General features: G+C 44.1%; 1 protein-coding gene across 1 annotated transcript in view; it reads right to left on the reverse strand.

Annotated features, from left to right (window-relative positions):
- Positions 1–23,086, reverse strand: part of LOC311035279 (neural cell adhesion molecule 2-like) — a 658,788-nt gene that overhangs the window by 128,681 nt on the left and 507,021 nt on the right. The window contains exon 4 of the mRNA XM_084043386.1: positions 5,980–6,126. Within this exon, the coding sequence (XP_083899512.1) occupies positions 5,980–6,126 (147 nt within the window). The remainder of the gene's footprint in view (positions 1–5,979; positions 6,127–23,086) is intronic.

The following is a 23,086-nucleotide window of genomic DNA, read 5'->3' on the forward strand; positions in this document are numbered from 1 at the left end:
CTTGTATATCTGCTATTTTTGAATAGCCAAAGACACCTAAAAATGACAGAGATGCATTCCCGGTCTTAATGGATTAAAAGATAATTTCTGATCGGCGCTCTGACCCGACATCCGTGTCTGAAGGTTATGATGGAGCCGTGAAGGAGGACATCTTCTACTTAACCCATTAAGGCCTGAGGCCGACTCTACAAAATGCCTTCTAAACCATCAGTTCTCAAACGTTTTTTTGTGCAGCAGACCCCCAAATTGATATGTTTTTGGCCGCAGACCCCCCCCATCTGAAAAAGTGTTGTGCCAGGGACCCCCAGATGACAAGATTTGTGTTAAAAATAAAATCCAAAATCCAAACTATTAAATACTTTCAAAACGTTTTCGATATTTTCATATTTCAGATATTTTCGAAAATAGCAGATGTACAAGTTTGCAGCGCTGCACGAAGTGACTCGCTATAAGCATTGGCCATTTTATGGGGGGGGGGGGGGGGCTAGGGGGAAATTGCCCCCCCCTGGTGGCAATATATATATATATATATATATATATATATATATATATATATGTATATATATATATATATATATATATATATATATATATATATATATATATATATATATATATATATATATATATATATATGGCAAATATAATGCAGAATATATGCTACATATATGCCATATTCAGGTTCATATACTGTATGTGCATATATAGGAACTATATGGATATATATGTACAAATATAGAGACATATATGCAGGCAGCCAATTTCGTATATGTCACATATGATAAACATATATGTTGCGTTTATAAAAAACATATATGTTCATACAGTATATTGTCTTTGCCCCCCAGCCATCGGCAAAAAATGCTGATGGCTATAAGCTTGTATATCTGCTATTTTTGACACTACTGTTCTAAATCCTTAGAGGTTTCTGAAAAACGTACATTGCTATATATATATATATATATATATATATATATATATATATATATATATATATATATATATATATATATATATATATATATATATATATATAGCTAAGATAAAAAAAAAATACACAGATTCTTTCCCGGTTTTAATGTGTGAAGTAGAAGCAGCAAAACTACAATATAAAAAAAGCTGTTTAGGCCTATACTTGAGTAAAAGTACAAAAGTATTGGCATCATCAAAACGCTTACAGTACCAAAGCACAAAAAAAGAACAGGTGAACTGAGGTCCGTTTTTTACTAAGAATAGAGGGTTTGAAGTGGTCAAAATATTGTTACTTTAGTGTTTTAAAATGGTCTCTGCTGCTGCACAGCCTTGGCTCAGGTCACAGCAATCAAAGCAGAGCAGAGAGTATGTTCTTTTCATGTGGGTCTCTTGCACACAGCGCTGTGGAGCTCTCACCACACGCACAACACAGAGGTCAGCAAACCCTGCTGCGTGGGAACTACTCCCACAACTCCCACGGGAACAGGCCGGTTTCCGTCGCGGACGGTCAACGGTCGACCAGGTGACACTGCTCACTCAGGATATTGAGGACAGCTTTCAGCTAAAACAGAAGGCTGGAGTAGTGTTGCTGGATCTTACAGCTGCCTATGACACCGTCTGGCACCGTGGACTCCACCTGAAGCTACTGAAGACCATCCCCGACAGGCACATGGTCAAGTTCATCATGGAGATGCTGACGAACCGCAGCTTCACCTTAAAGACCAGTGATGGACAATGCAGTAGGCTCAGGAGGCTGAGGAATGGCGTTCCGCAGGGGTCTGTCCTCGCACCGATGTTGTTCAACATATACATCCACGATCCACCGGAGACAACATCCCGGAAATATGGCTACGCTGACGACCTGGCCATCATGATGCGACGACCAACATGGGAGGCGATGGAAGTCGGCCTGAACCAGGATATGGGTATCCTTGAAGCCTATCTGCGCAAGTGGCGCCTACAGCTCAGCATTGGCAAGACAGTGTCAGCTGCTTACCACCTCAACAACCGCGAAGCAGGAAGGGAACTGGAAGTATTCGTCAACAACAAGCGCCTGGAGTTCCAGCAAGCCCCGCGGTACCTTGGTGTACGTCTGGACAGGACACTTTCCTTCAAACAACACCTGGAAGAAGTGACAGCCAAAGTGTCATCAAGGGTCTCACTAATCCGACGTCTCGCCGGTACCAGCTGGGGTGCATCTGCCAAGGTGCTCCGAATCTCCACGCAAGCCCTGGTCTTCTCTGCAGCTGAGTACTGTGCCCCAGCCTGGTGCAGAAGCCCACATGCCAGGAAGGTCGACGTTGCCATAAACAACGCTCTTCGGACCATAACTGGCTGCCTGAAGCCCACCCCTGTATTCCACCTGCCAGTACTAGCGGGAATTGCCCCGGCCGGCCTCCGACGAGAGGCTGCTACCCTCGCCCTTGCAAGGAAAGCCTGTAGACATGACTGGCATATCCTGCACAACACCACCACAACAGTGTTGCCTCTAGATAGGCTCAAGTCCCGCCACCCGTACAACAAGGCGGTACAAGAGCTGCTCAGGTCCATCCCTGAGGACCTGTCTACAGAGGCATGGCTGGCGGCAGCCTGGAAGCAGGAGTGGGAGTTGGCCGGGCCCACACGCATCCACCGCTACATCCAGGACCCGGGAGGCGGCATTAAAGGAGAGGAACTGCCACGCCGGCAATGGACCCTGCTGAACCGCCTGCGAACCGGGGTCGGACGCTTCAAAACATCCATGAGGAAGTGGGGCCTGGCGGACGGAGCAGCATGCGAGTGTGGGGAGCCGGAGCAGACCGCTGAGCACATAATCACAGTCTGTCCCCTGTATAAACCACCCTCGGAGGCCGGCCTCTTCGATGTGGGACCCGAGACGAGGGCGTGGCTGTACACTACTGAACTGGACATCTGATGATGACACACGAAAGAAGAAGAAGGAACTACTTTGGGTATTAACCTATTAAGACCGGGAACACATCAGTGTAATTTTTTTCATTTCTTTGGCTATTGAAAAATAGCAGATCTACAAGCTCATAGCGCGGCACTCTGTGCCGCGCTATGAGCTTGTAGATCTGCCTTTTTTTTTTTTAAATCGTGAAAAATGTGTGCAAAAAATATATACAAAATATATTTCAAAAATAGCAGATCTACAAGCTCATAGCACTGCGTTTGGTGCCGCACTATGAGCTTGTATATCTGCTGCTATATCTTGCTGCTAGTTTGAATAGCCAAAGAAATAAAAAAATCACACAGATGCGTTGTTCCCGCCTTTAATGGGTTAAATGCCTTGCTCAAGGGTCCAGAGATATGTCGAGAAGAGGTCTCACTTTGATTCGCCTCAGCCTGCACCACTCTACCTTTCCACCAGGAGCTGAACCCGTGACCTTCTGTCCATTAGCTCAGTGATCGAACCATTAAGCCGCTACACGGCCTCGCCGACAAACACAGCGGGATCAATGGATCACACGCACATACACACGCACACACACACTCTCCTCCACTCCTTGTTGAGCTGTGAAAGCGCAGCTTGTCTGAATCATGTAGTTTGCTGCCTTGTAAAGGCACACACGTCCAGTGGGCACCTATAAACCTTGTGGGCAACTCAAGAATAAAGAATACAACTATGTGCTTTGGGAAATGGTCAGAAATAATGTATACGGGATTTGAACATGCACGGTATATACCCTTCAACTTATTGTTTATCCCCACAATGACTGGCTATAACAAAAATCATGAAATAAAATAAATGGTGCCCAGTGTTCTCAGGGGCCCACTGTTCCGGTTACCCTTGTAAAGTATTCCATGGACGTAGTGAGAGAACCAGATCAACCAGCGTCTCCATAAGCCGTCTTCTCAATAAAACGCCAAATGTGTCTCCCGTCCAACTTTTACTGCATGAAGAGCAGTGGTGCAGAGTAACTACCGGTAAGTACATTTACTCAAGTACTGTACTTAAAGGAGGAGTTCACCCAAAAAATGACTTATTTTCTATCAATTGCACTCCCCATGAAGCCTTGAATCCATGGATTTTGTTTTTGTTTTTGTGGCATTCCTAAGCTAATAATTTGGTTCCCGTCTCCTACCGGCTAATGTATCCGGTAGGAGACACAAAGTAGATTATTTGTGTCTCCTACCGGATACACACGGTCATCAAATTATTGGCTTAGGAATGCCACAAAAACAAAAATAAATCCATGAATTCAAGGCTTCATGGGGAGTGCAATTGATAGAAAATATGTCATTTTTTGGGTGAACTCCTCCTTTAAGTACAGTTTGCAGGTACTTTGACTTTACTTGAGTGTGTCCATTTTCTTTGATACTTTATACTTCTCCTCCACTACATCTCAGAGGCAAATGTTGTATTGTTACTCCACTACAATTATTTGAACGTTTTAGTTACCCTAGTTACTTTTTACGCATTAAGTAGAATACTTCTTGTTAGAAGTTCTTCCGCCACTATGCAGAGCTGAGGTCTCCATTCAAGGAATTCACTGCTCTCGTATTGTGAGGCTCAGACAAAGGCGGGGAAAATGGCACTTCCTCAAGAATGCCTTCCTTTTTGGCACGCTAAGTCGTTCTTTTCAGCGAGCCGGAGAATTGGGACCGCCAGCCATGCAGCGTGCCACACCAGAGTGTTGGCATTTCACGTTTTGAAAAGTGTTTGTCAGGGTTACTTTGTATGAAATGTAATCTGTTAATGGCCGCCGCTGTTCAGCTCCCTGATGATTTGATTTGCCAATGTGTGTCAGAACTTGCACACTTGTATTGTAGAACTTCAACCACTTTAAACCCTACGTATCGCTTGCTGTCGGGCAAGAAACCGTGTATGTCCAAAAACGTTACTTTTCAGCAGGGACGTGCACAGATAGACTCTAGATGGTGCTAGAGCACCTGCCCTTTGCCCTCTTGACCAGAAGTACCCTTTTTCAGTTTACAGCAGGGGTCTTCAACAGGGGGTCTGGGACCCCTAGGGGGTCCTCAGAGTTACTACAGGGGGTCCGCCAAATCTTTATGTGATATGATTTTTCTTTTTACCATAACCACTCGAAAGCTAGCATCCCTTTTCTGAAGAGAACTTTAGGCAAAAATAGCAGATCTACAAGCTCACAACGCCTCGCGCTGCGAGGCGTTGTGGGCTTGTAGATCGGCTATTTTTGGCAAAGAGGTATAGGTGTAGAGGGATAAAAGAGCAGACCAAGTAAACAAAAAAAAGTATAATTTACTTGAGCACCTGCCCCTCAAAATGTCTGTGCACGCCACTGCTTTTCAGGAAATGGGGGGGGAAACTTTGCCTGTGTTCCAAATCATCCAATGTAGTTATGATTTAGTCACAATAAGAACTCTTTTCATCCTATATCTCAGGGGTGATGCAACTTTGATGATGGAGAGGGCCACTATATTTCCACACTCACACCAGGGGGCCACATTGCATATTGTCGGGCAGACACCTATTATCTACATTTTTTTCTCCGCCATTCTATGTCACAAAAGTATTCAGGATTCCAATTCAGGATTCCAGTGTGACGCGTTTTGAGCTTGTAGATCTGCTATTCTTGCTATTTTTTAATTAGAGTCCTGAAAAGTTAAAGTTTTGTTTCATTGTCTCCGCCAGGCTGAAAGGCATGGCGAGAGTATATGTTTTGCACCCTGTCCGTCCGTCCTTCTGTCTGTGAACAGCTAATCTCCGGCACCGTTGGCCTGAACACAACGAAACTTTGCACAAACACACTCCCTGGATGCCAATTCCGAACCTCTGCCCCAAATGTTTCACATTTTTCACATGGGCCTGTTATAGCGCCACCATGAGGCCGATTTCTGACTCCGAGGAGCACTTTTTTGAGTTTCATTTTTATGAACTTAAATACGAATAACATTGGACATAAAAAAGACAATAGAATAGTAATACTATAGTCATTAAGCTACTAATAGACTGAAGTAATTAAAGCGGGTCATGTTTGCATGTTAGGAATTGTAACAGCTGGTATAAGATGATCATGCTCTTACTGTGGTGGTCCCCTGTGGTGATCTCTCTGTCCTGGTAGTACCACACCACCACCGGCACCGGGGAGCTGATGACGTCACACACCACCTCCGCCGTCTCGCCGTGGCGGAACTCCTGCGGCGAATGCACCTCCCGGAAGGTCAGCCTCTCTGTGACGCACACACACACACACACACACACACACACACACACACACACACACACACACACACACACACACACACACACACACACACACACACACACACACACACACACACACACACACACACACACACACACACACACACACACAGTCGTATTGGTTAAAAGCCTATCTAAGACGGAAACGTTCAGATCTACGTTTCACATAGTATCAATCTAGGATTGAGTCGTCACGTTCGAGAATGTTGATATGCCAAAAAAATTACAATTGTGACACAGAGGGTGCGGGGCCTAATAAATTACAGCATGTCCCTATTGGCTGTCTAAGAGCCCCTACCAAGTTTGGGGCCTTAATTAGCATGCTGGGACCTGGAGTTATGGCTGTTTATAGTCCAGCCAATAGGAACACAGAGGGGACGGGGCTTAAGCAATTACAGCCTGTCCCTATTGGCCGTCTAAGACCATCTACGAAACGTGGGGCCCTTAGCATGCGTGGAACTGGAGTTATGGCTGTTTAAAGCCCAGCCAATAGGAACACAGAGGGGGCGGGGCTTAAGCAATTAGAGCACGTCGCTATTGGCCGTCCAAGAGCACCTACCAAGTTTGGGGCCTTTAGCATGCTGGAAACTGGAGTTATGGCTGTTTAAAGCCCAGCCAATAGGAACACAGAGGGGGGGGGGGGGGGGCAATGGTGCACGTGGTCCCTGGTGTGGCTATTCTGATGGCAGACCCCTGACCAGGGTTGGTGCCAGTCAATGTGAGCAGCCCTCGGCCATCGACCATCTGAGCAGCCATCAGCTAGGCGAGGCAGTAAAAAAGCTAACCCCCTAAGGCTTTATTGGAATTAATACCCTGATTTCCCTTATCTTTCCCTAGCCAGGATGGATTACCACCCTTATGCTCTCTCTCTCTCTCTCTCCTTCTCTCTCTCTCTCACATTCACACGCACACGCAGGCTCACACCCCTACTAATATTAATATTGTTGCTATAAAGACGCAAAGCAGCAGCTTGTATTTTGTCAATCTCGTGTCAATATACTTCGTTTATATATTCTCAAAAATGTGAAGCACCTTGGGCTAAAGTCCATGAGAGACCAGCTGCCTTTTCAACAGAGTAAATGTGGTTTGTTTTGCCAATAAATCCTTCTGGTGTTTTATTAGACATTGGTTGATGTGTTTATAATCCGGCCTGCACACATTTGAAAACGCCTCACGCTTTGTTGGGGATTTTATGGTTATATTTTATGGTTGTATTTTTCATGGCGTTGTTGTCGGGCAGAAACCTCTTATCTCCATATTCTAACTTTTTTGTGTTTCTTCGTAAATTAACGCCCGACGTGATCATACTACAGCAGTGGTTCTCAAACTTTTTCGTGTCAAGGACCCCCAAATTGACACTCATTAGCTATGCCAGGGACCCCCATAAGAGAAGATTTTTTACGGCTCTAGCAGTGATTCTCAACCATTTTAATTTCAAGGACCCCCAGTTTGACATGCATTAGGGCTACGGACCCCCATTTAATGGCATTTCTATCACTTGGACCGCAATTTATATTGTAAAATCAATGTTAAATGTTAAAATCAAACTCTGAGAGTGTACAAATGGAACCAAATGGACCCTAACGGGTCCATTTGGTTCCATTTGTACACTCTCAGAGTTACAGACCCATAAGGGTCCATTTTCCTAACTCTCCATCATTTAGCTGGGGACCCCGTGGAACTCCCTCAAGGACCCATGGGGGTCCCCGGACCCCACTTTGAGAACCAATGTACTACAGCGTCACACAAAAGCATCAAAAGTAGCAGATCTACAAGCTTGTAGTTTTGGACATGAGGTTTCCACCCTACAGAGACGGTGGCCATGAGCTTCAGGGCTGAGCTTCATCACTCAAATGACACCCACTCTAAATTAAATTGGTCATATTGCAGGTGAGTTGCAAAGAATGCTCACAGGCATGAAATAATAATTGAAAGATGTGCAATTATGTATGAGAGCTGACAAAACGTTAAAGAAGAATATCCCAATGTACAGTAACAGTTGAATGTTGTGCTCAACGTCAAGTTAAAATGTGTTGTCCAAACAACTATGGTATGTGGCAATTGAACACAAATGTCACAGTGGTGGAAACATTGTTTTACTTGAGTGAAAGTATCAATACCGCAATGTAGAAATACTCTGTTAGGGCCCACCGCACTTTTATTTTACCTCTGGGGTTGAATCTGCCAATGCTTTGTCAATGTAAATGTGTGGATTCTTGGAAAAAATCCGCAAGACCAGGAATCCACGCATTTGCATTGACAAAGCATTGGCAGATTCTGCCCCAGAGGTAAAATAAAAGTGCGGTGGGAGCGCTGTAACAATCGCCCTTTAACTCGGAAAGGGTAACTATTAACTAAAAAGGAAACAACAGGATCGGCAGGATGCTAGTCGTGGTTACTTTATTTAAGCCACAATAAATAATAATTGTCCTCACAAAATGGTAAATAATAACACACCCTCTTGGGTTTTTAACTACTGTCCCTGTCTCTGTCCCTAACAAATGAAAGAAATAAACCAAACAGGTCAACGCATAACAATTATTTCACATACTCTCTCACCCCCAAACAAACCCCACTGTCTTTAGTAACCCCGCGGATCACAGTGCAAATATAAACAGTAAACAAACACGGACACGCACGGCGGTTAGAAGTCGGTTATTCAAATAATGAATAGTCTCTGCAACCGTCCACTTCTTATCACGCTTCCGCGGACGCACAGTTCCTTAATCCAAAAGAAATGAAAAGTCTCTTCCGCTCGACGCGGCCCAAACAATAGTTAAGTACGGGGCACCCCTCTAAATTGTAATTGTAATCCACAAAGAACTGGCTGCTTGGTATTGCCTCACCGGCTCGTCGGCTCCTCGTCACTCCAACACCGACCGGCGTCTCGTACACTACCGCAGCGCTCGAATACCCACGGCAGCAACCACACGTTCCTCTTCCACTGGGCTCGATAGTTCTTTCCTAGATGTAGGCTGCAGTTTACTGTCACGTTTAAACTTTGTTTCAAACGGTATAGACTGGCGCCTCGGAGATCTCCGTGTTTCCCACCCGTTCCCTCTGGTACACGGGTTGTTTGTTCGATTCCCCTCCCCCCGTGGCACACCCTCTATTTCTAACGTCGGGTGGCTCCAATGTTCCAATCAACCGCAGCACTCAGCCCCCATTACCTCTCAAGTGAATAGGAATATATCTCAGGGTCCAACATGTCACATATCACTCGTATACAATAACATGCATAAACTTAGACCAAATGTTACATATCAATCAGACAAAATAACACCTATAGATCAAGTAGATAAATAAAATAAATATAATGTGCATTTGTCACAGTCCCCCCCCCCCCCCCCCCCAGCTGGAAGCTATTTTTCCAAGTCCTCCCAAAGGAGGGGTCGAGGTTGACCACATTAAAATGTATCCACTTTTTACTCTTTCCTTTTCACTCTGTAATTATTAGGGCCTATCTGACTCGCTCTCTAGCTGGACCTGACCTTTTCGGGGGCACTAGCTCTGAGGAGTCTGATGCTTTTGAGAGTGAATGTTTTCTCGCCCGGACCAAATCACCTGGCTGGAACCGCGTGTTCCGCCAGGCACTGTCGTATTTGGCTTGCCTGGTACGAGAGACACCCACCCTTTGTTCAACTTTTTTGACCATGGCCCACTTGGTGTTATAGTCAAAGGTGACCAGCAGCACGGTGTTCTTTTTCTCCCTCGGGAACGGCCCGGCCGAGCCGACCCCCAGGACCTCTCCTGCTTGGTCAGCCTTAGTGGACGGTAGTAGGGCGAACCGCTTACGATCCTCCGGCCTGCACCGCTGACAAACGTGACAGCTACTGACGTACTCCCACACCTGTCTGCGGATCGTCGGCCACCAGGCCACCTCAAGGATTCGAAGGAGTGTCCTCAGCTTACCTGGATGACCTCTCGTGGGGTGGTCATGGAAATATTCCAGGAAGCGGTGGACCCGGCTGTCGGGCACCACCAGCTGATATTTCACTCCACGGTCTTTGGACGGCTGCCTTCGGTATAAGACCCCTTGAATTTTCTCGTAGCCCATGTGGTCTGTCCACTGGTCGGAATGGCCTAGGTTTTCCCGTAGATCTCGGACTTTGGGGTCTGCACGCTGAGCCCTGGCTAGGCCCGCAAGGGTTAACCCCAACGGCCACTTCTGGATCAGGCCTTCCATCTCCGGTGGGACACCTCGGGATCGGGGTCCCAGGGTGACACAGTCACCGCCCCTCGATGGTAACCCCGGCACAGCCTCACACATCTGCGCCGACGCCTGGCTGGGCGGTGGCTGTGAGGCGCTTTGTCCGTTGATCTTCTTCCAGCGGGTGCTGGAGGACCGGCCATGGGAGGCAGTAGCGGGTGGCCCCTGAGATGCACCGGCGGGGTGACTGTGGGGAGTGCTGGTGGGTCGACCTTGAGGAGTACGTGTTCCACAGGAACGAATGTCCGGCTTTTGCAGAGCTTGGGAGCTTAGGTGTGATGATGTACCGGCTCTTTTTACCTTCGCCACCTCCTTGCCCCATTTCTCCTCTCTCCTCATACAATGTTCAATGACTTCTTTCCGGAGTCGATCAACTGAGGTTTTTATGAGAGCCTCCATCTCTAGCATCCTGCGAGCTATGTACCCCCTTAGGCTCAGTTCCCTATTAATGCCACTCTCCATTGCCTCTTCAAAATCCCCCCTGACCTGCTGTACCTCATTTTTGCAGGTCTGCAACTTATCCCCTATTGAGGCCAATTGTTGCTGTACTGTGCAATCAGGGCCCTCACTCTCCTCAAAGTAGGCTGCCGCCTCCACTACCTGCTTTGTTTTTTTCCCATTCTGTTCCATTGTAATTTCCCCGTTGTGTTTTTTACAGTGTATTTTATTTTATTTTACCCTTTCGAGACAATTATTAAATTGTGGCCTCAACTAGTTCCCCTTTAACCTGCGTTCCCCGTACGGGCCACCACATGTAACAATCGCCCTTTAACTCGGAAAGGGTAACTATTAACTAAAAAGGAAACAACAGGATCGGCAGGATGCTAGTCGTGGTTACTTTATTTAAGCCACAATAAATAATAATTGTCCTCACAAAATGGTAAATAATAACACACCCTCTTGGGTTTTTAACTACTGTCCCTGTCTCTGTCCCTAACAAATGAAAGAAATAAACCAAACAGGTCAACGCATAACAATTATTTCACATACTCTCTCACCCCCAAACAAACCCCACTGTCTTTAGTAACCCCGCGGATCACAGTGCAAATATAAACAGTAAACAAACACGGACACGCACGGCGGTTAGAAGTCGGTTATTCAAATAATGAATAGTCTCTGCAACCGTCCACTTCTTATCACGCTTCCGCGGACGCACAGTTCCTTAATCCAAAAGAAATGAAAAGTCTCTTCCGCTCGACGCGGCCCAAACAATAGTTAAGTACGGGGCACCCCTCTAAATTGTAATTGTAATCCACAAAGAACTGGCTGCTTGGTATTGCCTCACCGGCTCGTCGGCTCCTCGTCACTCCAACACCGACCGGCGTCTCGTACACTACCGCAGCGCTCGAATACCCACGGCAGCAACCACACGTTCCTCTTCCACTGGGCTCGATAGTTCTTTCCTAGATGTAGGCTGCAGTTTACTGTCACGTTTAAACTTTGTTTCAAACGGTATAGACTGGCGCCTCGGAGATCTCCGTGTTTCCCACCCGTTCCCTCTGGTACACGGGTTGTTTGTTCGATTCCCCTCCCCCCGTGGCACACCCTCTATTTCTAACGTCGGGTGGCTCCAATGTTCCAATCAACCGCAGCACTCAGCCCCCATTACCTCTCAAGTGAATAGGAATATATCTCAGGGTCCAACATGTCACATATCACTCGTATACAATAACATGCATAAACTTAGACCAAATGTTACATATCAATCAGACAAAATAACACCTATAGATCAAGTAGATAAATAAAATAAATATAATGTGCATTTGTCACAGCGCGCCCTTACAAGTAAAAGGCCTGTGTTCAAAATGTCGCTTGAGTAAAAGTACAAAAGTGTTGGCATCAAAATATACTTAAAAGTACCAAAAGTAAAAGTACTAAAATGTTTGAAAATAGCAGATCTACAAACTTTTACAAAGACGCGTTGTGAGCTTGTAGATCGGCTATTTTCAAATAGCCTATGTATAAATAGGGCTAAAGTGTTAATGTATCTGTTTTATAATATAATAATTTATATCTGCAAAGCAACTAGTTCTAACGTTTTCAAATAATTGTAGTGGAGTAAAAGTACAATATTTCTTTCCTCAGAGATATAGTGGAGTAGAAAAAGTGGAGTAGAAAAATACCTCAAAATTTAAATGTTCTTAGTTACTTTACATCACTGACATGTCATCCCAGACATAATCACAACCGTTCAGTTGCCAATGGAAGTGTAACCGTCTCCTGTGTTCATTATAGATAATTATTATAATCGTAATAAAATCCCATAGGGTGTGATGCGCGTTTATCTAAAAATCGTGTTTGTAGCGCGTGCATGTTTAATATCATAGAGAATCAAATATTGCACGAGGCTCGGATTTTAAAACTGCAGTGCGAGCCCAGATTAATAGTCCTAATGGTGGCGCTATAGCAACGGCTGTTCAAATGTTCAGACGCTTTGAGCTGACAGGAATTATGAAGTCTGTGAAGTCTTAGTTTTTCTAAAAAACTTCAAAACCTAATTAACCCATTAAGACCGGGAACGCATCTGTGTCATTTTAAGATTTCTTTGGCTATTCAAAAATAGCAGATATACAAGCTCATAGCACGGCACCGAGTGCCGCACTATGAGCTTGTAGATCTGCTATTTATTTTTTTTCATTGTGAAAATGTGTGCAAATCTTTGAATATATACTTGTTTTAGAGCAAACATCGCTCTCTTCTCAAATCTTTGACAAGATGGGGGTCTGCGGCCAAATACATATCATTTTGGGGGTCCTTGACATGAAAAAAGTTTGAGAACCGCTGATGTATAGCAACATACGTCAGGATTTAGAAGAGATTTGTAGAATCCCCAGAAGCAAAGATTCGAGTTAAAAATGTTAAATGTAAAAAAATATATATTTTCAAAGATTTGCAAACATTTTCATGATTTAAATGTTTTTTTGCAGATCTACAAGCTCATAGCGTGGCACTCGGTGCCGCGCTATGAGCTTGTATGTCTGCTATTTTTGAATAGCCAAATAAATAATAATGCGTTCCCGGTCTTAATGGGTTATAAACCCATCTCCTCCCACACCTTCGGCTCAGTTGACACCAAACTCGTTACCCTGCATCTTCACACTGTCAAAATAGCCACATTTGTAATTCCTATGAATTTAGCCCACAGGGCTCACTACGTAAGTCCATGTACTGAACAGTATAACTAGCATGATGCACATACTTTATATGCATTCTGCCCTCATCTATAAGTCACTGTGCTGCTACATTTCTCAACTGTAAATGAATTTTTCATGAAGCAATCAATTTCCATAGGAAGGAATTAATTGCGTGCATCTCTATGCTGTCTAGACCAGCCTGATCTCACAGAATTTAGTATACATTGCACGGACCCAGTGCACGTCATTCAGTGCATAGTAGCCTAGAAACAAGGAAAGTCCGTGCATATGTAGGACGAGTCCCACGGTGCAGGGCGTAACCAGTTGCAACCCGGAAAAAACCCGTAAGCAGAGCAGTCCCCACGACAAAATGTACGATTCCGTGCCTATCGGTACGTAACTCAAACGGCGCTGAGTAGGTTCAAGGGAAAGTCGCAACGTTCGGGATGGCAGCTCGCTCGGTGGTACCTCACGTGGCTCCAGTTCCCTTGAGACTGCGTGCCTCCGAAATGGTTTAGTCACAATGGGGGAGATGCGAGGCGGCTATGCACGGATTTTCGGGTTTTCCAGTTGTCTATGCACTAGTGATGAGCGGGCCGACCCGTAAGCCGCGGGACCCGCGGCCGCGGGTCAACCCGTGGCGCGGGTGGGTCGAGTCAGGATTTCAGAGGCAATTATGCGGGCTGCGGGTGAGCGGGTCAGCCGCTCTCTCTCGCTCATCACTACTATGCACAGAATGACACCTCCGTGCAATGTATACTAAATCCTTGGATATCGGGTTAGTCTAGACCAAGGGTTTTCAACCAGTGGTCCGGGGACCACCAGTGGTCCTTGACGGGGGTACCAGGGGGTCCCCAACAAAATTAGTTAACAAAGCATCACAATTATTTTAACCACTTAGCTTTGGCTATTCAAAAATAGCAGATACACAAGCTCATAGCGCGGCACCGAGTGCCGCGCTATGAGCTTGTAGATCTGCTATTTTTGAAAGAAAAAATAAGACATTTGTTGAGACATTTAACACGGATTTGCGCACATTTTCACGATTTTTCAAACATAGCAGATTTACAAGTGCGTAGCGCGTACGCAGATTTACCAGCGCGTACGGCTAATTTTGTCCAAAAAATTAAGACATTTGTTGAGACATTTAACACGTATTTGCAAACATTTTCACAATTTTTCAAAAATAGCAGATTTACAAGTGCGAATCGCTAATTTTGTCCGAAAAATTAAGACATATGTTGAGACATTTGACACTAATTTGCACACATTTTTGCAAGATTTTTCAAAAATAGTAGATCTACAAGCTCGTAGATCTGCTATTTTTGAATAGCCTAAAGAAATCTAAAAATGACACAGATGCGTTTCGGGTCTTAGTGGATTAAGTTGAGACGCCCATCTGGACTCGGACAGGGTGGAGTAGACGCTTCGATATCCATTTCCATTGTAGCGGGGGGGGGGGGGGGGGGTGGAGGGGTAGCTTATTGGCACCTCCTCTGTATGGCATTGCGCCGTAGAAGCTTGGCAACCCGAGTGGCTGCTGCCCGAGAAGAACCCACATAAGCAGAGTCCTCAGCAGAGATGGCATATCACCCAGCGGCTGTCAATGCCTTCTGAGGTACGCCAAGGACATGATCGACAATTTGCATTCATAATTTAGGCATTTAGCAGACGCTCGTATCTGGAGCGACATCAGAGTAAGCACGACATCGAGCCAACGAGCAACGGAGTAAATAGTCACATAAGTAGACTGCAAACAGAACAATGTTCTGTCGCACATGACTGAAGTCACAGTGGTGGAAAAAGTACTCATATACTTTACTTAAGTAAAAGTACCAATACAGCTAATGTAGAAATACTCTGTTACAAGTAAAAGTCCAGAATTCAAAATTTACTTGAGTAAAAGTACAAAAGTATTGGCACCAAATTGTACTTAAGGTACCAAAAGTAAAAGTACTAAAATATTTGTAAATAGCAGATCTACGAGCTCACAACGCGTTGTGAGCTTGTAGATCGGTTTTAAACACATAGGACAAATCTGCCACTAGAGAGCAGCAAATAACAGCTTGATCAGCTCGCTGACTCACTCGCCCCCCCCCCCCCCCCCCCCCCCCCACACACACCCCGTCAAACAGTCAATGTGTTCTCAGATTCTCCGATCGGACAAAATTACGATGTGATACACGACGGCGATGACTGTTCGTCACCCAGACCATAGATTATAGAAGTGGACGTCTCCGTTCGTTTATTATACCGTGTGAAATACCATGTGTTTCCCTATTCTGGCCGAAAATGACCGGGGGGGAAAAATTAAAACCGGAAACGGAATCTGCGTCATAAAACCGGATGCAGGTGTGGGTGAAGTAAGTGGAACTCGAAACCTAGATTGAAAAATAAGCAGCATAGCGCGATCAGAGATTAAACAATGAACGCACGTCCAACGCGTCTAACGCGTCTAACGTGTCTAACGTGTCGACGGCCAACTGGACAAACTAGCAATTGACGCGTTATCGAGTCAACCGCAGTCAAAGAGTTAATGGGTTTAACCCTGTTGGGTTAGGCTCATACCCAACCCTGTTGGGTACTGTATGAGCTTGTGAATCTGCTATTTTTGAAAATCTTTGAGAAATTGTGAAACATTCTGAATGATTTAGATGTCTTTTCTTCCTTTAAAAAAAATAAAAACATAAATCTTGTTTTGTGGGGGCCCCTGGCACAACATCTTTTCATAAGGGGGTCCGCAGCCAAATAAATGGGGGGTCCTTAACAGGAAAATGTTTGAGAACCACTAGTGTAAGTTTACAAATCAGTGAGTCAGTTACTAAGTGACTTTCACGTCCAGTAGGGCTGGTTGCTGTCCAGCAAAAAAATAAAATAATAATAATAATAATAATTTAGAAAGCAATTTGAACCACAGAGCAACCACATCAATGTTATGAAAAGTACACCACTTCTAAGGAATGTCTTGGTTTTCATCTATTAATGAAAACTTTTCAGAAGGAATACAGACATTGACAGAGTCAGCAGGAAGCCGTGTTAGGGTTTCTCAAAACTTTAGCATTCAGCGGTTGTTGGCTCAGTTGTATTTGTTTGCGGCAGAGTTAATCCATGGTGTTCTTTGTTGGGGTACATATAATACAAAGTGAGACATTGAAGAGGACTTGGGATGAGTAAAGCAGAGACGTGAAGTAGTCGGGCTGTGGAACCACCACCTTAGAAATTTCCATGACTATTTATGAAGTATTAATTTTTTCCTTAACTTTTTGACTCTTTGATCTATTCTGCTTCCGTTTAGTTTTTTAATAGTTTTCAAGGCCGGTTTGTTTAGTTTAGTTTTTTTTAAAAGCTTAGTTTTAATGCAGTTTTTATTCCTTTTAGTGACAGTTTTAGTTTGTCGTCATATGGGGTATTTGGAAACATTTTGAAAGTAGCCGATCTACGAGCTTGTCGCTGCTGCTACACAGTGGTTCTCAACCTTTGCTGGATCAGTGCCCACTTGAAAATCTTGAAAGCTTTCGCGGCCCACCCATCTGACCAGTGACCAGTGACCACTTCCCATGGCAGCCTTACTCTTTCTTACTTTATTGTACAAAAAAAAACACATTTTTAAGAGTATATTTATTTAACCCATTGAGACCTGAAGCCGATTCTACATGTCTCCTAAATCTCAACAGTTTTCTGAAAAACGTTTGTTTCTACATCAGTGGTGCTCGAACTTTTTCATGTCAAGGACCCCCAAAATGATATGTATTTGGCCACGGACCCCCATCAAAATGTTTTGTTCCAGGGACCCCCCAGAAGCAAAGATTTGAGTTAAAAATGTTCGCTTTAGAAATATATATATTCAAAGATTTGCACACATTTTCACGATTTTCCAAAATAGCCCAAAGTATAAAATAATGCGTTTTTAGCTCAAATCTAAAAATGAGACAGTTCCAGGTCTCAATGGGTTAAAGGATCGATCGATCGATTGTGTTCTGGCTTGGATCAATGGAACTATCGGTATCATGATGAAAACCCATTTATTTCAAGGTTTTAAAGAAAAATACCATGACATTCTTTCACGTTATTAAACGGCTTGGTTGAATGCTTGATCCTGATTGGTCAATCATCGGTCATTATTTCTTGATAATGACAAATGAGCTCTATAACAGACCGCTGTCTAATCAGAGGCTCATATTAACCTGCGCTGCTTGGTTTTATGCCGTATCCAACATGACAGCCATGTACAAAACAAACGATGTCATTTACGACTAAACGTTGCTCTCAAGAACGATTTTGAAAACATTTGAAGTGAGAAATAGACGATGCAATGACCGAAAAGTGATTCTATTTGATCCACTACACTTCCTTGTTTATCGTGGCACAACAACACGAGAATACCAAAACACTCGCCCCAAAACACACAATCGCCCCCGGGGCAAATCCGGCGGTATTATAGCCAAATCCGGCGGTATATAGAATGGGGGGCGATTGTGTTTTGGGGCGAGTCTTCCGGTTACCTTTTGGACTACTGTCATTTGTTTTCCGAGGCGAACTTGTACACCCAGTCCAATACTCATGGAATACTTTCATTGCCGTAAGCAAGGAAATACTTCGTTTTGTTGTTACTTTTGGGTCAATTTATTTATGTATTTATTAAGTAGCCATGTAATAAGCGGGATAATGTATGGGGAGGTGGTCATTATTGAAAATTGAAGCCTTTCAGGGTGATTATCCACCTCCGCATCGGTGGATAATCAACCTGTCGGGCTTTAATTTTCAAAAATGACCACCTCCCCATACATTATCCCTTGCTTAATATTGATGCCATATTGTCATTAAAATCTTGCCAATTATTTGAGGAAGGGAATGGGTGTAGAATCACTTAACTAAACCTACAGTATATGAGCACTTGCTGCCAGACTATAAGAGAAACATGCTTTTTTTCCCCAGCAACACTCTGACGTCCACTTGACACTCATAAATCGTTGCTGTCGCGCAGAAACCTTGTATCTCCATTATGCTTTTTTTTTTTTGTAAATTAATGCCCTTCTTCATCACGCAAGAGCGTCACACAAAATGTAGTGAAAATAGCCGATCCGCAAGCTCACAACGCGTCGCGAAATAATAAAAAAGGAATATTTTTGGACATACAAGGTTTCCACCCGACAGCAACAAAATGGGGAATATAGTGGGCTTGCACAGTTCTCTCTCTCTCTCTCTTTTCTACCGTGCGTACCCGGTGTGTGTGTGTGTGTGTGTGTGTGTGTGTGTATGTGTGTGTGTGTGTGTGTGTGTGTGTGTGTGTGTGTGTGTGTGTGTGTGTGTGTGTGTGTGTGTGTGTGTGTGTGTGTGTGTGTGTGTGTCGGTGTGTCTGAGTGCGTGCGTGTCACTCGGCGAGGACAACTGTCAAATGTGGTGACAAGCCAATCCGCCCCCCCTCCCCCCCCCCCCCCCCCCCCCCCCACCGGAGCCTTTCAGCTGACACACAGTATTCACCGTCTCCGTTTTTCTGCTGGCTTGCGTTTCGTTAAGAAGGGCCGGGGCACAACATCATCAACTCACGCACGCACGCACGCACACACACACAGTGCGGTATATACATAGATAAACAGTGAGGGAGCCGCCAGGCACGGCTCACACACGCTTCATTGATTGTTCACTACAGCAAGAGGTGGTTCTCAACCTCTTTTCTTTTTCTTTCTTTTCTTGGGGTGGCTCTCAGCTATTGTCAGATGTTATAACGTCTTGACATTAGCCGAGAGACACCCACCCGCGCACGCACACAGGCGAGAGCACTCACACACACACACGTTTTTCAAAAATGTTAACCACTTAAAAGAGAGATCCAGTCATATTAGGTGTTTGCTTTGATGTGTCTCTAATCACTCACCAACATACCAGGGGCAGTTGAATTTTTTCATAGAAGCCCCTGTTGTCCATTGTGGAGACCCCTCTTCCACTGGCATAATGGAGTAATGTGTAACAACGAAAATCGCTTATTTTAGCAGCTCCAAAGTTAGTTTTTTTTTTCCACTAATCCTCATTATGCAGTGTCCTGACACTCAAACATGCACTGAATGTCCCTCATGAGCTGCCGTTCATGCAGATCTACAAGCTCACAATGCGTTGCGCTTGTAGATCTGCTATTTTCAAATGGCTGATATAGGGCTTAAGTGGTTACTGTTTGTAATAATAATCGAAATCTACAAAGTAACTAAAGTTTTCAAATAATTGTAGTGGAGTAAAAGTACAATATTTGCCTCTGAGATGCAGTGGAGTAGAAGTAAAAGTATTAGAAATTGGAAATACTCAAGTCAAGTGCAAATACCTCAAAATTGTATTTAAGTACAGTTCTTGAGTACTTGTACTTAAGGACGTATGCCAAAATCCATTAAAAAAAATTGCTTTTCACTGTTCTCAGGTCAAATACTGATATGCGATTAAAATGTGATTAATTGCGATTAATTAATTACAAAGCCTCTAATTAATTAGATTATTATTTTAATTGAGTCCCAGCCCTACGATTTTTCAAACATAACATTTTCAAATAGTTCAACTAGCCGATCTACATGGACACGTTGGGAGCTTGTAGATCGGCTATTTGAACTATTTGATTTTTTTTTTAAATAGTAAAAAAAAATTAGGGATAATGTGTAAGGCCAAAATAGCTAAAACAAGCTCAAAAGTGCCACGTTTCGAGCTTGTAGATCTGCTACTTTTGATACTTTTGTGTGACGCTGTAGTATGATCAAGTAGGTCATTCATTCAACGAAATATGAGACCAACGAGAAGTATTAACACATCGGGTGCCAGAGGTTTATTAAAATATTATACGTTCAGTGCCTGCATTTCTTCCATCCACTTACGTTATACGTTTCGTGCTGTAGAAGCCCCCGAGGCGGAAGTGCATGTGAACAAAGCGTGCGTGTGAGACGGCGGAGGATCCTGACTAACGCCTGGAACGATAATATTTCCAACACGATCCTCCATTGCAGAGTGATCGCCGATCGAAAACGGCTCACAACCACCACGTTAAAAAGAAATGGGAGATATTAAGCTTTTAGTTAAGGAGTTAACATTGGAGTGGCCGACCGGAAGGATTTTTGACATGGATCCACATCCGGCCTCTCCTTCTTAGAGACTCCTTGGATGATCCCAAAGTTTCGTTAGAGCGCCCCCACGTGGGCCCCACGTATGAAAAAAAAATGGTCCAAAAACAGTCACTCAATGTGTTAAGTTGTAAACATGCTGGCAGTGTGAGTACTATTTTTTGAAAAACCCTGGCAGTTTAAGAGTTAACACGATCTTGTGACTTCATAATAACTACATTGGATCCATTGGTACACATGGTTCTTTTTCCCCCCCATTTCCTGAAAAGTAGGCACTTTTGGACATACTAGGTCTCTTTCCCGACAACGCTGATGTGTTGGCACGCCGCGGTGAGGCTGGCTGAAGCCAGGTAGGGCTCCACATGCCGTGGTGTGTGTGTGTGTGTGTGTGTGTGTGTGTGTGTGTGTGTGTGTGTGTGTGTGTGTGTGTGTGTGTGTGTGTGTGTGTGTGTGTGTGTGTGTGTGTGTGCCACTCACACACACACACACACACCCACACACACACACACACACCGGACCGGGCGGGTATGGTGCCGTCTGGTTGCTATGGAAACTACAGGGGTTTAGGGAAGCTGCTTATGAGGCGGTGAGACGTGATGGAGGACCTGCACTGGGACGTGCTTTTCTTTGGGTTCTTGTGTGTGTGTGCGTTTACGTGTGTGTGTGTGTGTGTGTGTGTGTGTGTGTGTGTGTGTGTGTGTGTGTGTGTGTGTGCGTGTGCGTGTGCGTGTGTGTGTGTGTGTGTGCGTGCGTGTGTGTGTGCGTGTGCGTGTGTGTGTGTGTGTGTGTGCGTTGCTATACTTGTGAGGGTCAAATGTCCCGACACAAGTATATAGTAGAATTTGAGAAATAGACATTGTGAGAGAAAAATGTTGTGGTCCTCACAAGAGATAGAACATTAGTTACTACGTTATAACTACTGTAGTAACTAAAGTTTTCAAATAATTGTAGTGGAGTAAAAGTACAATATTTGCCTCTGAGATGTAGTGGAGTAGAAGTAAAAGTGCTGAACATTGGAAATACTCCAGTAAAGTACCTCAAAATTGTAATTAAGTACCGTACTTGAGTAAATGTACTTAGTTACTTTACACCACTGGACACTGGCCTAATGTAAGTACTTTAACACGTGCCATATATTTGAGGCGATAGGAGGCTGACTTTGTGATTGTGTGTCTAAGTTCAGGTCTGAGTCCAAGACTACACCAAGGTTTTTGACTTTGCTAGAGAGAGAGAGAGAGAGAGAGAGAGAGAGGTCTCCATATTAATCAACCACATGAACCCTAGCATCCCTATTCTTGGGGAACATTCGGCGAAAATAGCAGATCTACAAGCTCACAACACATTATGTCAGTGTTTCTCAGCCCTTTAGACCACGAACCGCCATCTGATCAAAAATGTTCATCTCTCGGTCCCCGATATCTACACAGTAAAATCAATTCATTTTAATTTAACCCCTTCAAGACCTGAAGCCGATTCTAACAATGTCTTCTAAATCTCAACAGTATTCTGAAAAAAACGCATGTTTCTATATCAGTGGTGCTCAAACCTTTTCATGTCAAGGACCCCCAAAATGATATGTATTTGGCCACGGACCCCCATCTCAAAATATTTTGTTCCAGGGACCCCCCCAGAAGCAAAGATTTGAGTTAAAAATGTTCACTTTAAACAATATATATTCAAAGATTTGCACACTTTCACGATTTAAAAAAAATAGCAGATCTACAAGCTCGTAGCGCGGCACTCGGTGCCGCGCTATGAGCTTGTAGATCTGCTATTTTTGAATAGCCAAAGTGTAAAATAATGCTTTTTAGCTCAAATGATACACAGCACATTAGTAGCAGCTACAAACGTCGGATGTATCTTATCTTGTATCTTTATACGTCTCTGGCTTCCAAAAAAGAATAAGCCTGTATTTTTTGTAGCTGCCAGTGTGAACGCAGCATCTAAACTATCTATTTCAACCATAAAAACAAGACTTTTTTATTGTGAGGATCAGGAACATGTTCGTCACAATATCCATTTCTCTAAATTCTACTACACTATACTACATCTGTCTGCCACAATACAAGTGCACGTACACACGCACGGCTGCCATGTTGTGTTGTGTGTACAGGTAAAATGTCAGACGGTAATGTTATTGATGGATTGTGCTCATGACTTCAGATGTGTCAACCTCCTCACACTGCCTCTGTCCATCAATCTGCACTGCTGCATTGCTACAGTGCATAACACAACACCACCAAGGCCTTAGAAACAAGGCTCCAAACATCCCAAAACAAACTTGTAAGGCTACTTCTTGGCCTCAATCACAAAACCCATCTAACCCCTGCTCATTTTGATAGGATTGGATGGCTCAGGGTTGAGGACAGAGTACAGCAACTTGCAATGGGCCTGGTCTACAAGATACGCCACAACATTGGGATCCCCCTGTATTTGTCTAAATACTTCCAAAACGTTAATGAAGTCCACGATCATAACACCAGAGGCA

The sequence above is a fragment of the Gymnoscopelus microlampas genome (genome assembly GCF_963454915.1).
Source record: "Gymnoscopelus microlampas genome assembly, chromosome: 19".
Classification (NCBI taxonomy): Eukaryota; Metazoa; Chordata; class Actinopteri; order Myctophiformes; family Myctophidae; genus Gymnoscopelus; species Gymnoscopelus microlampas.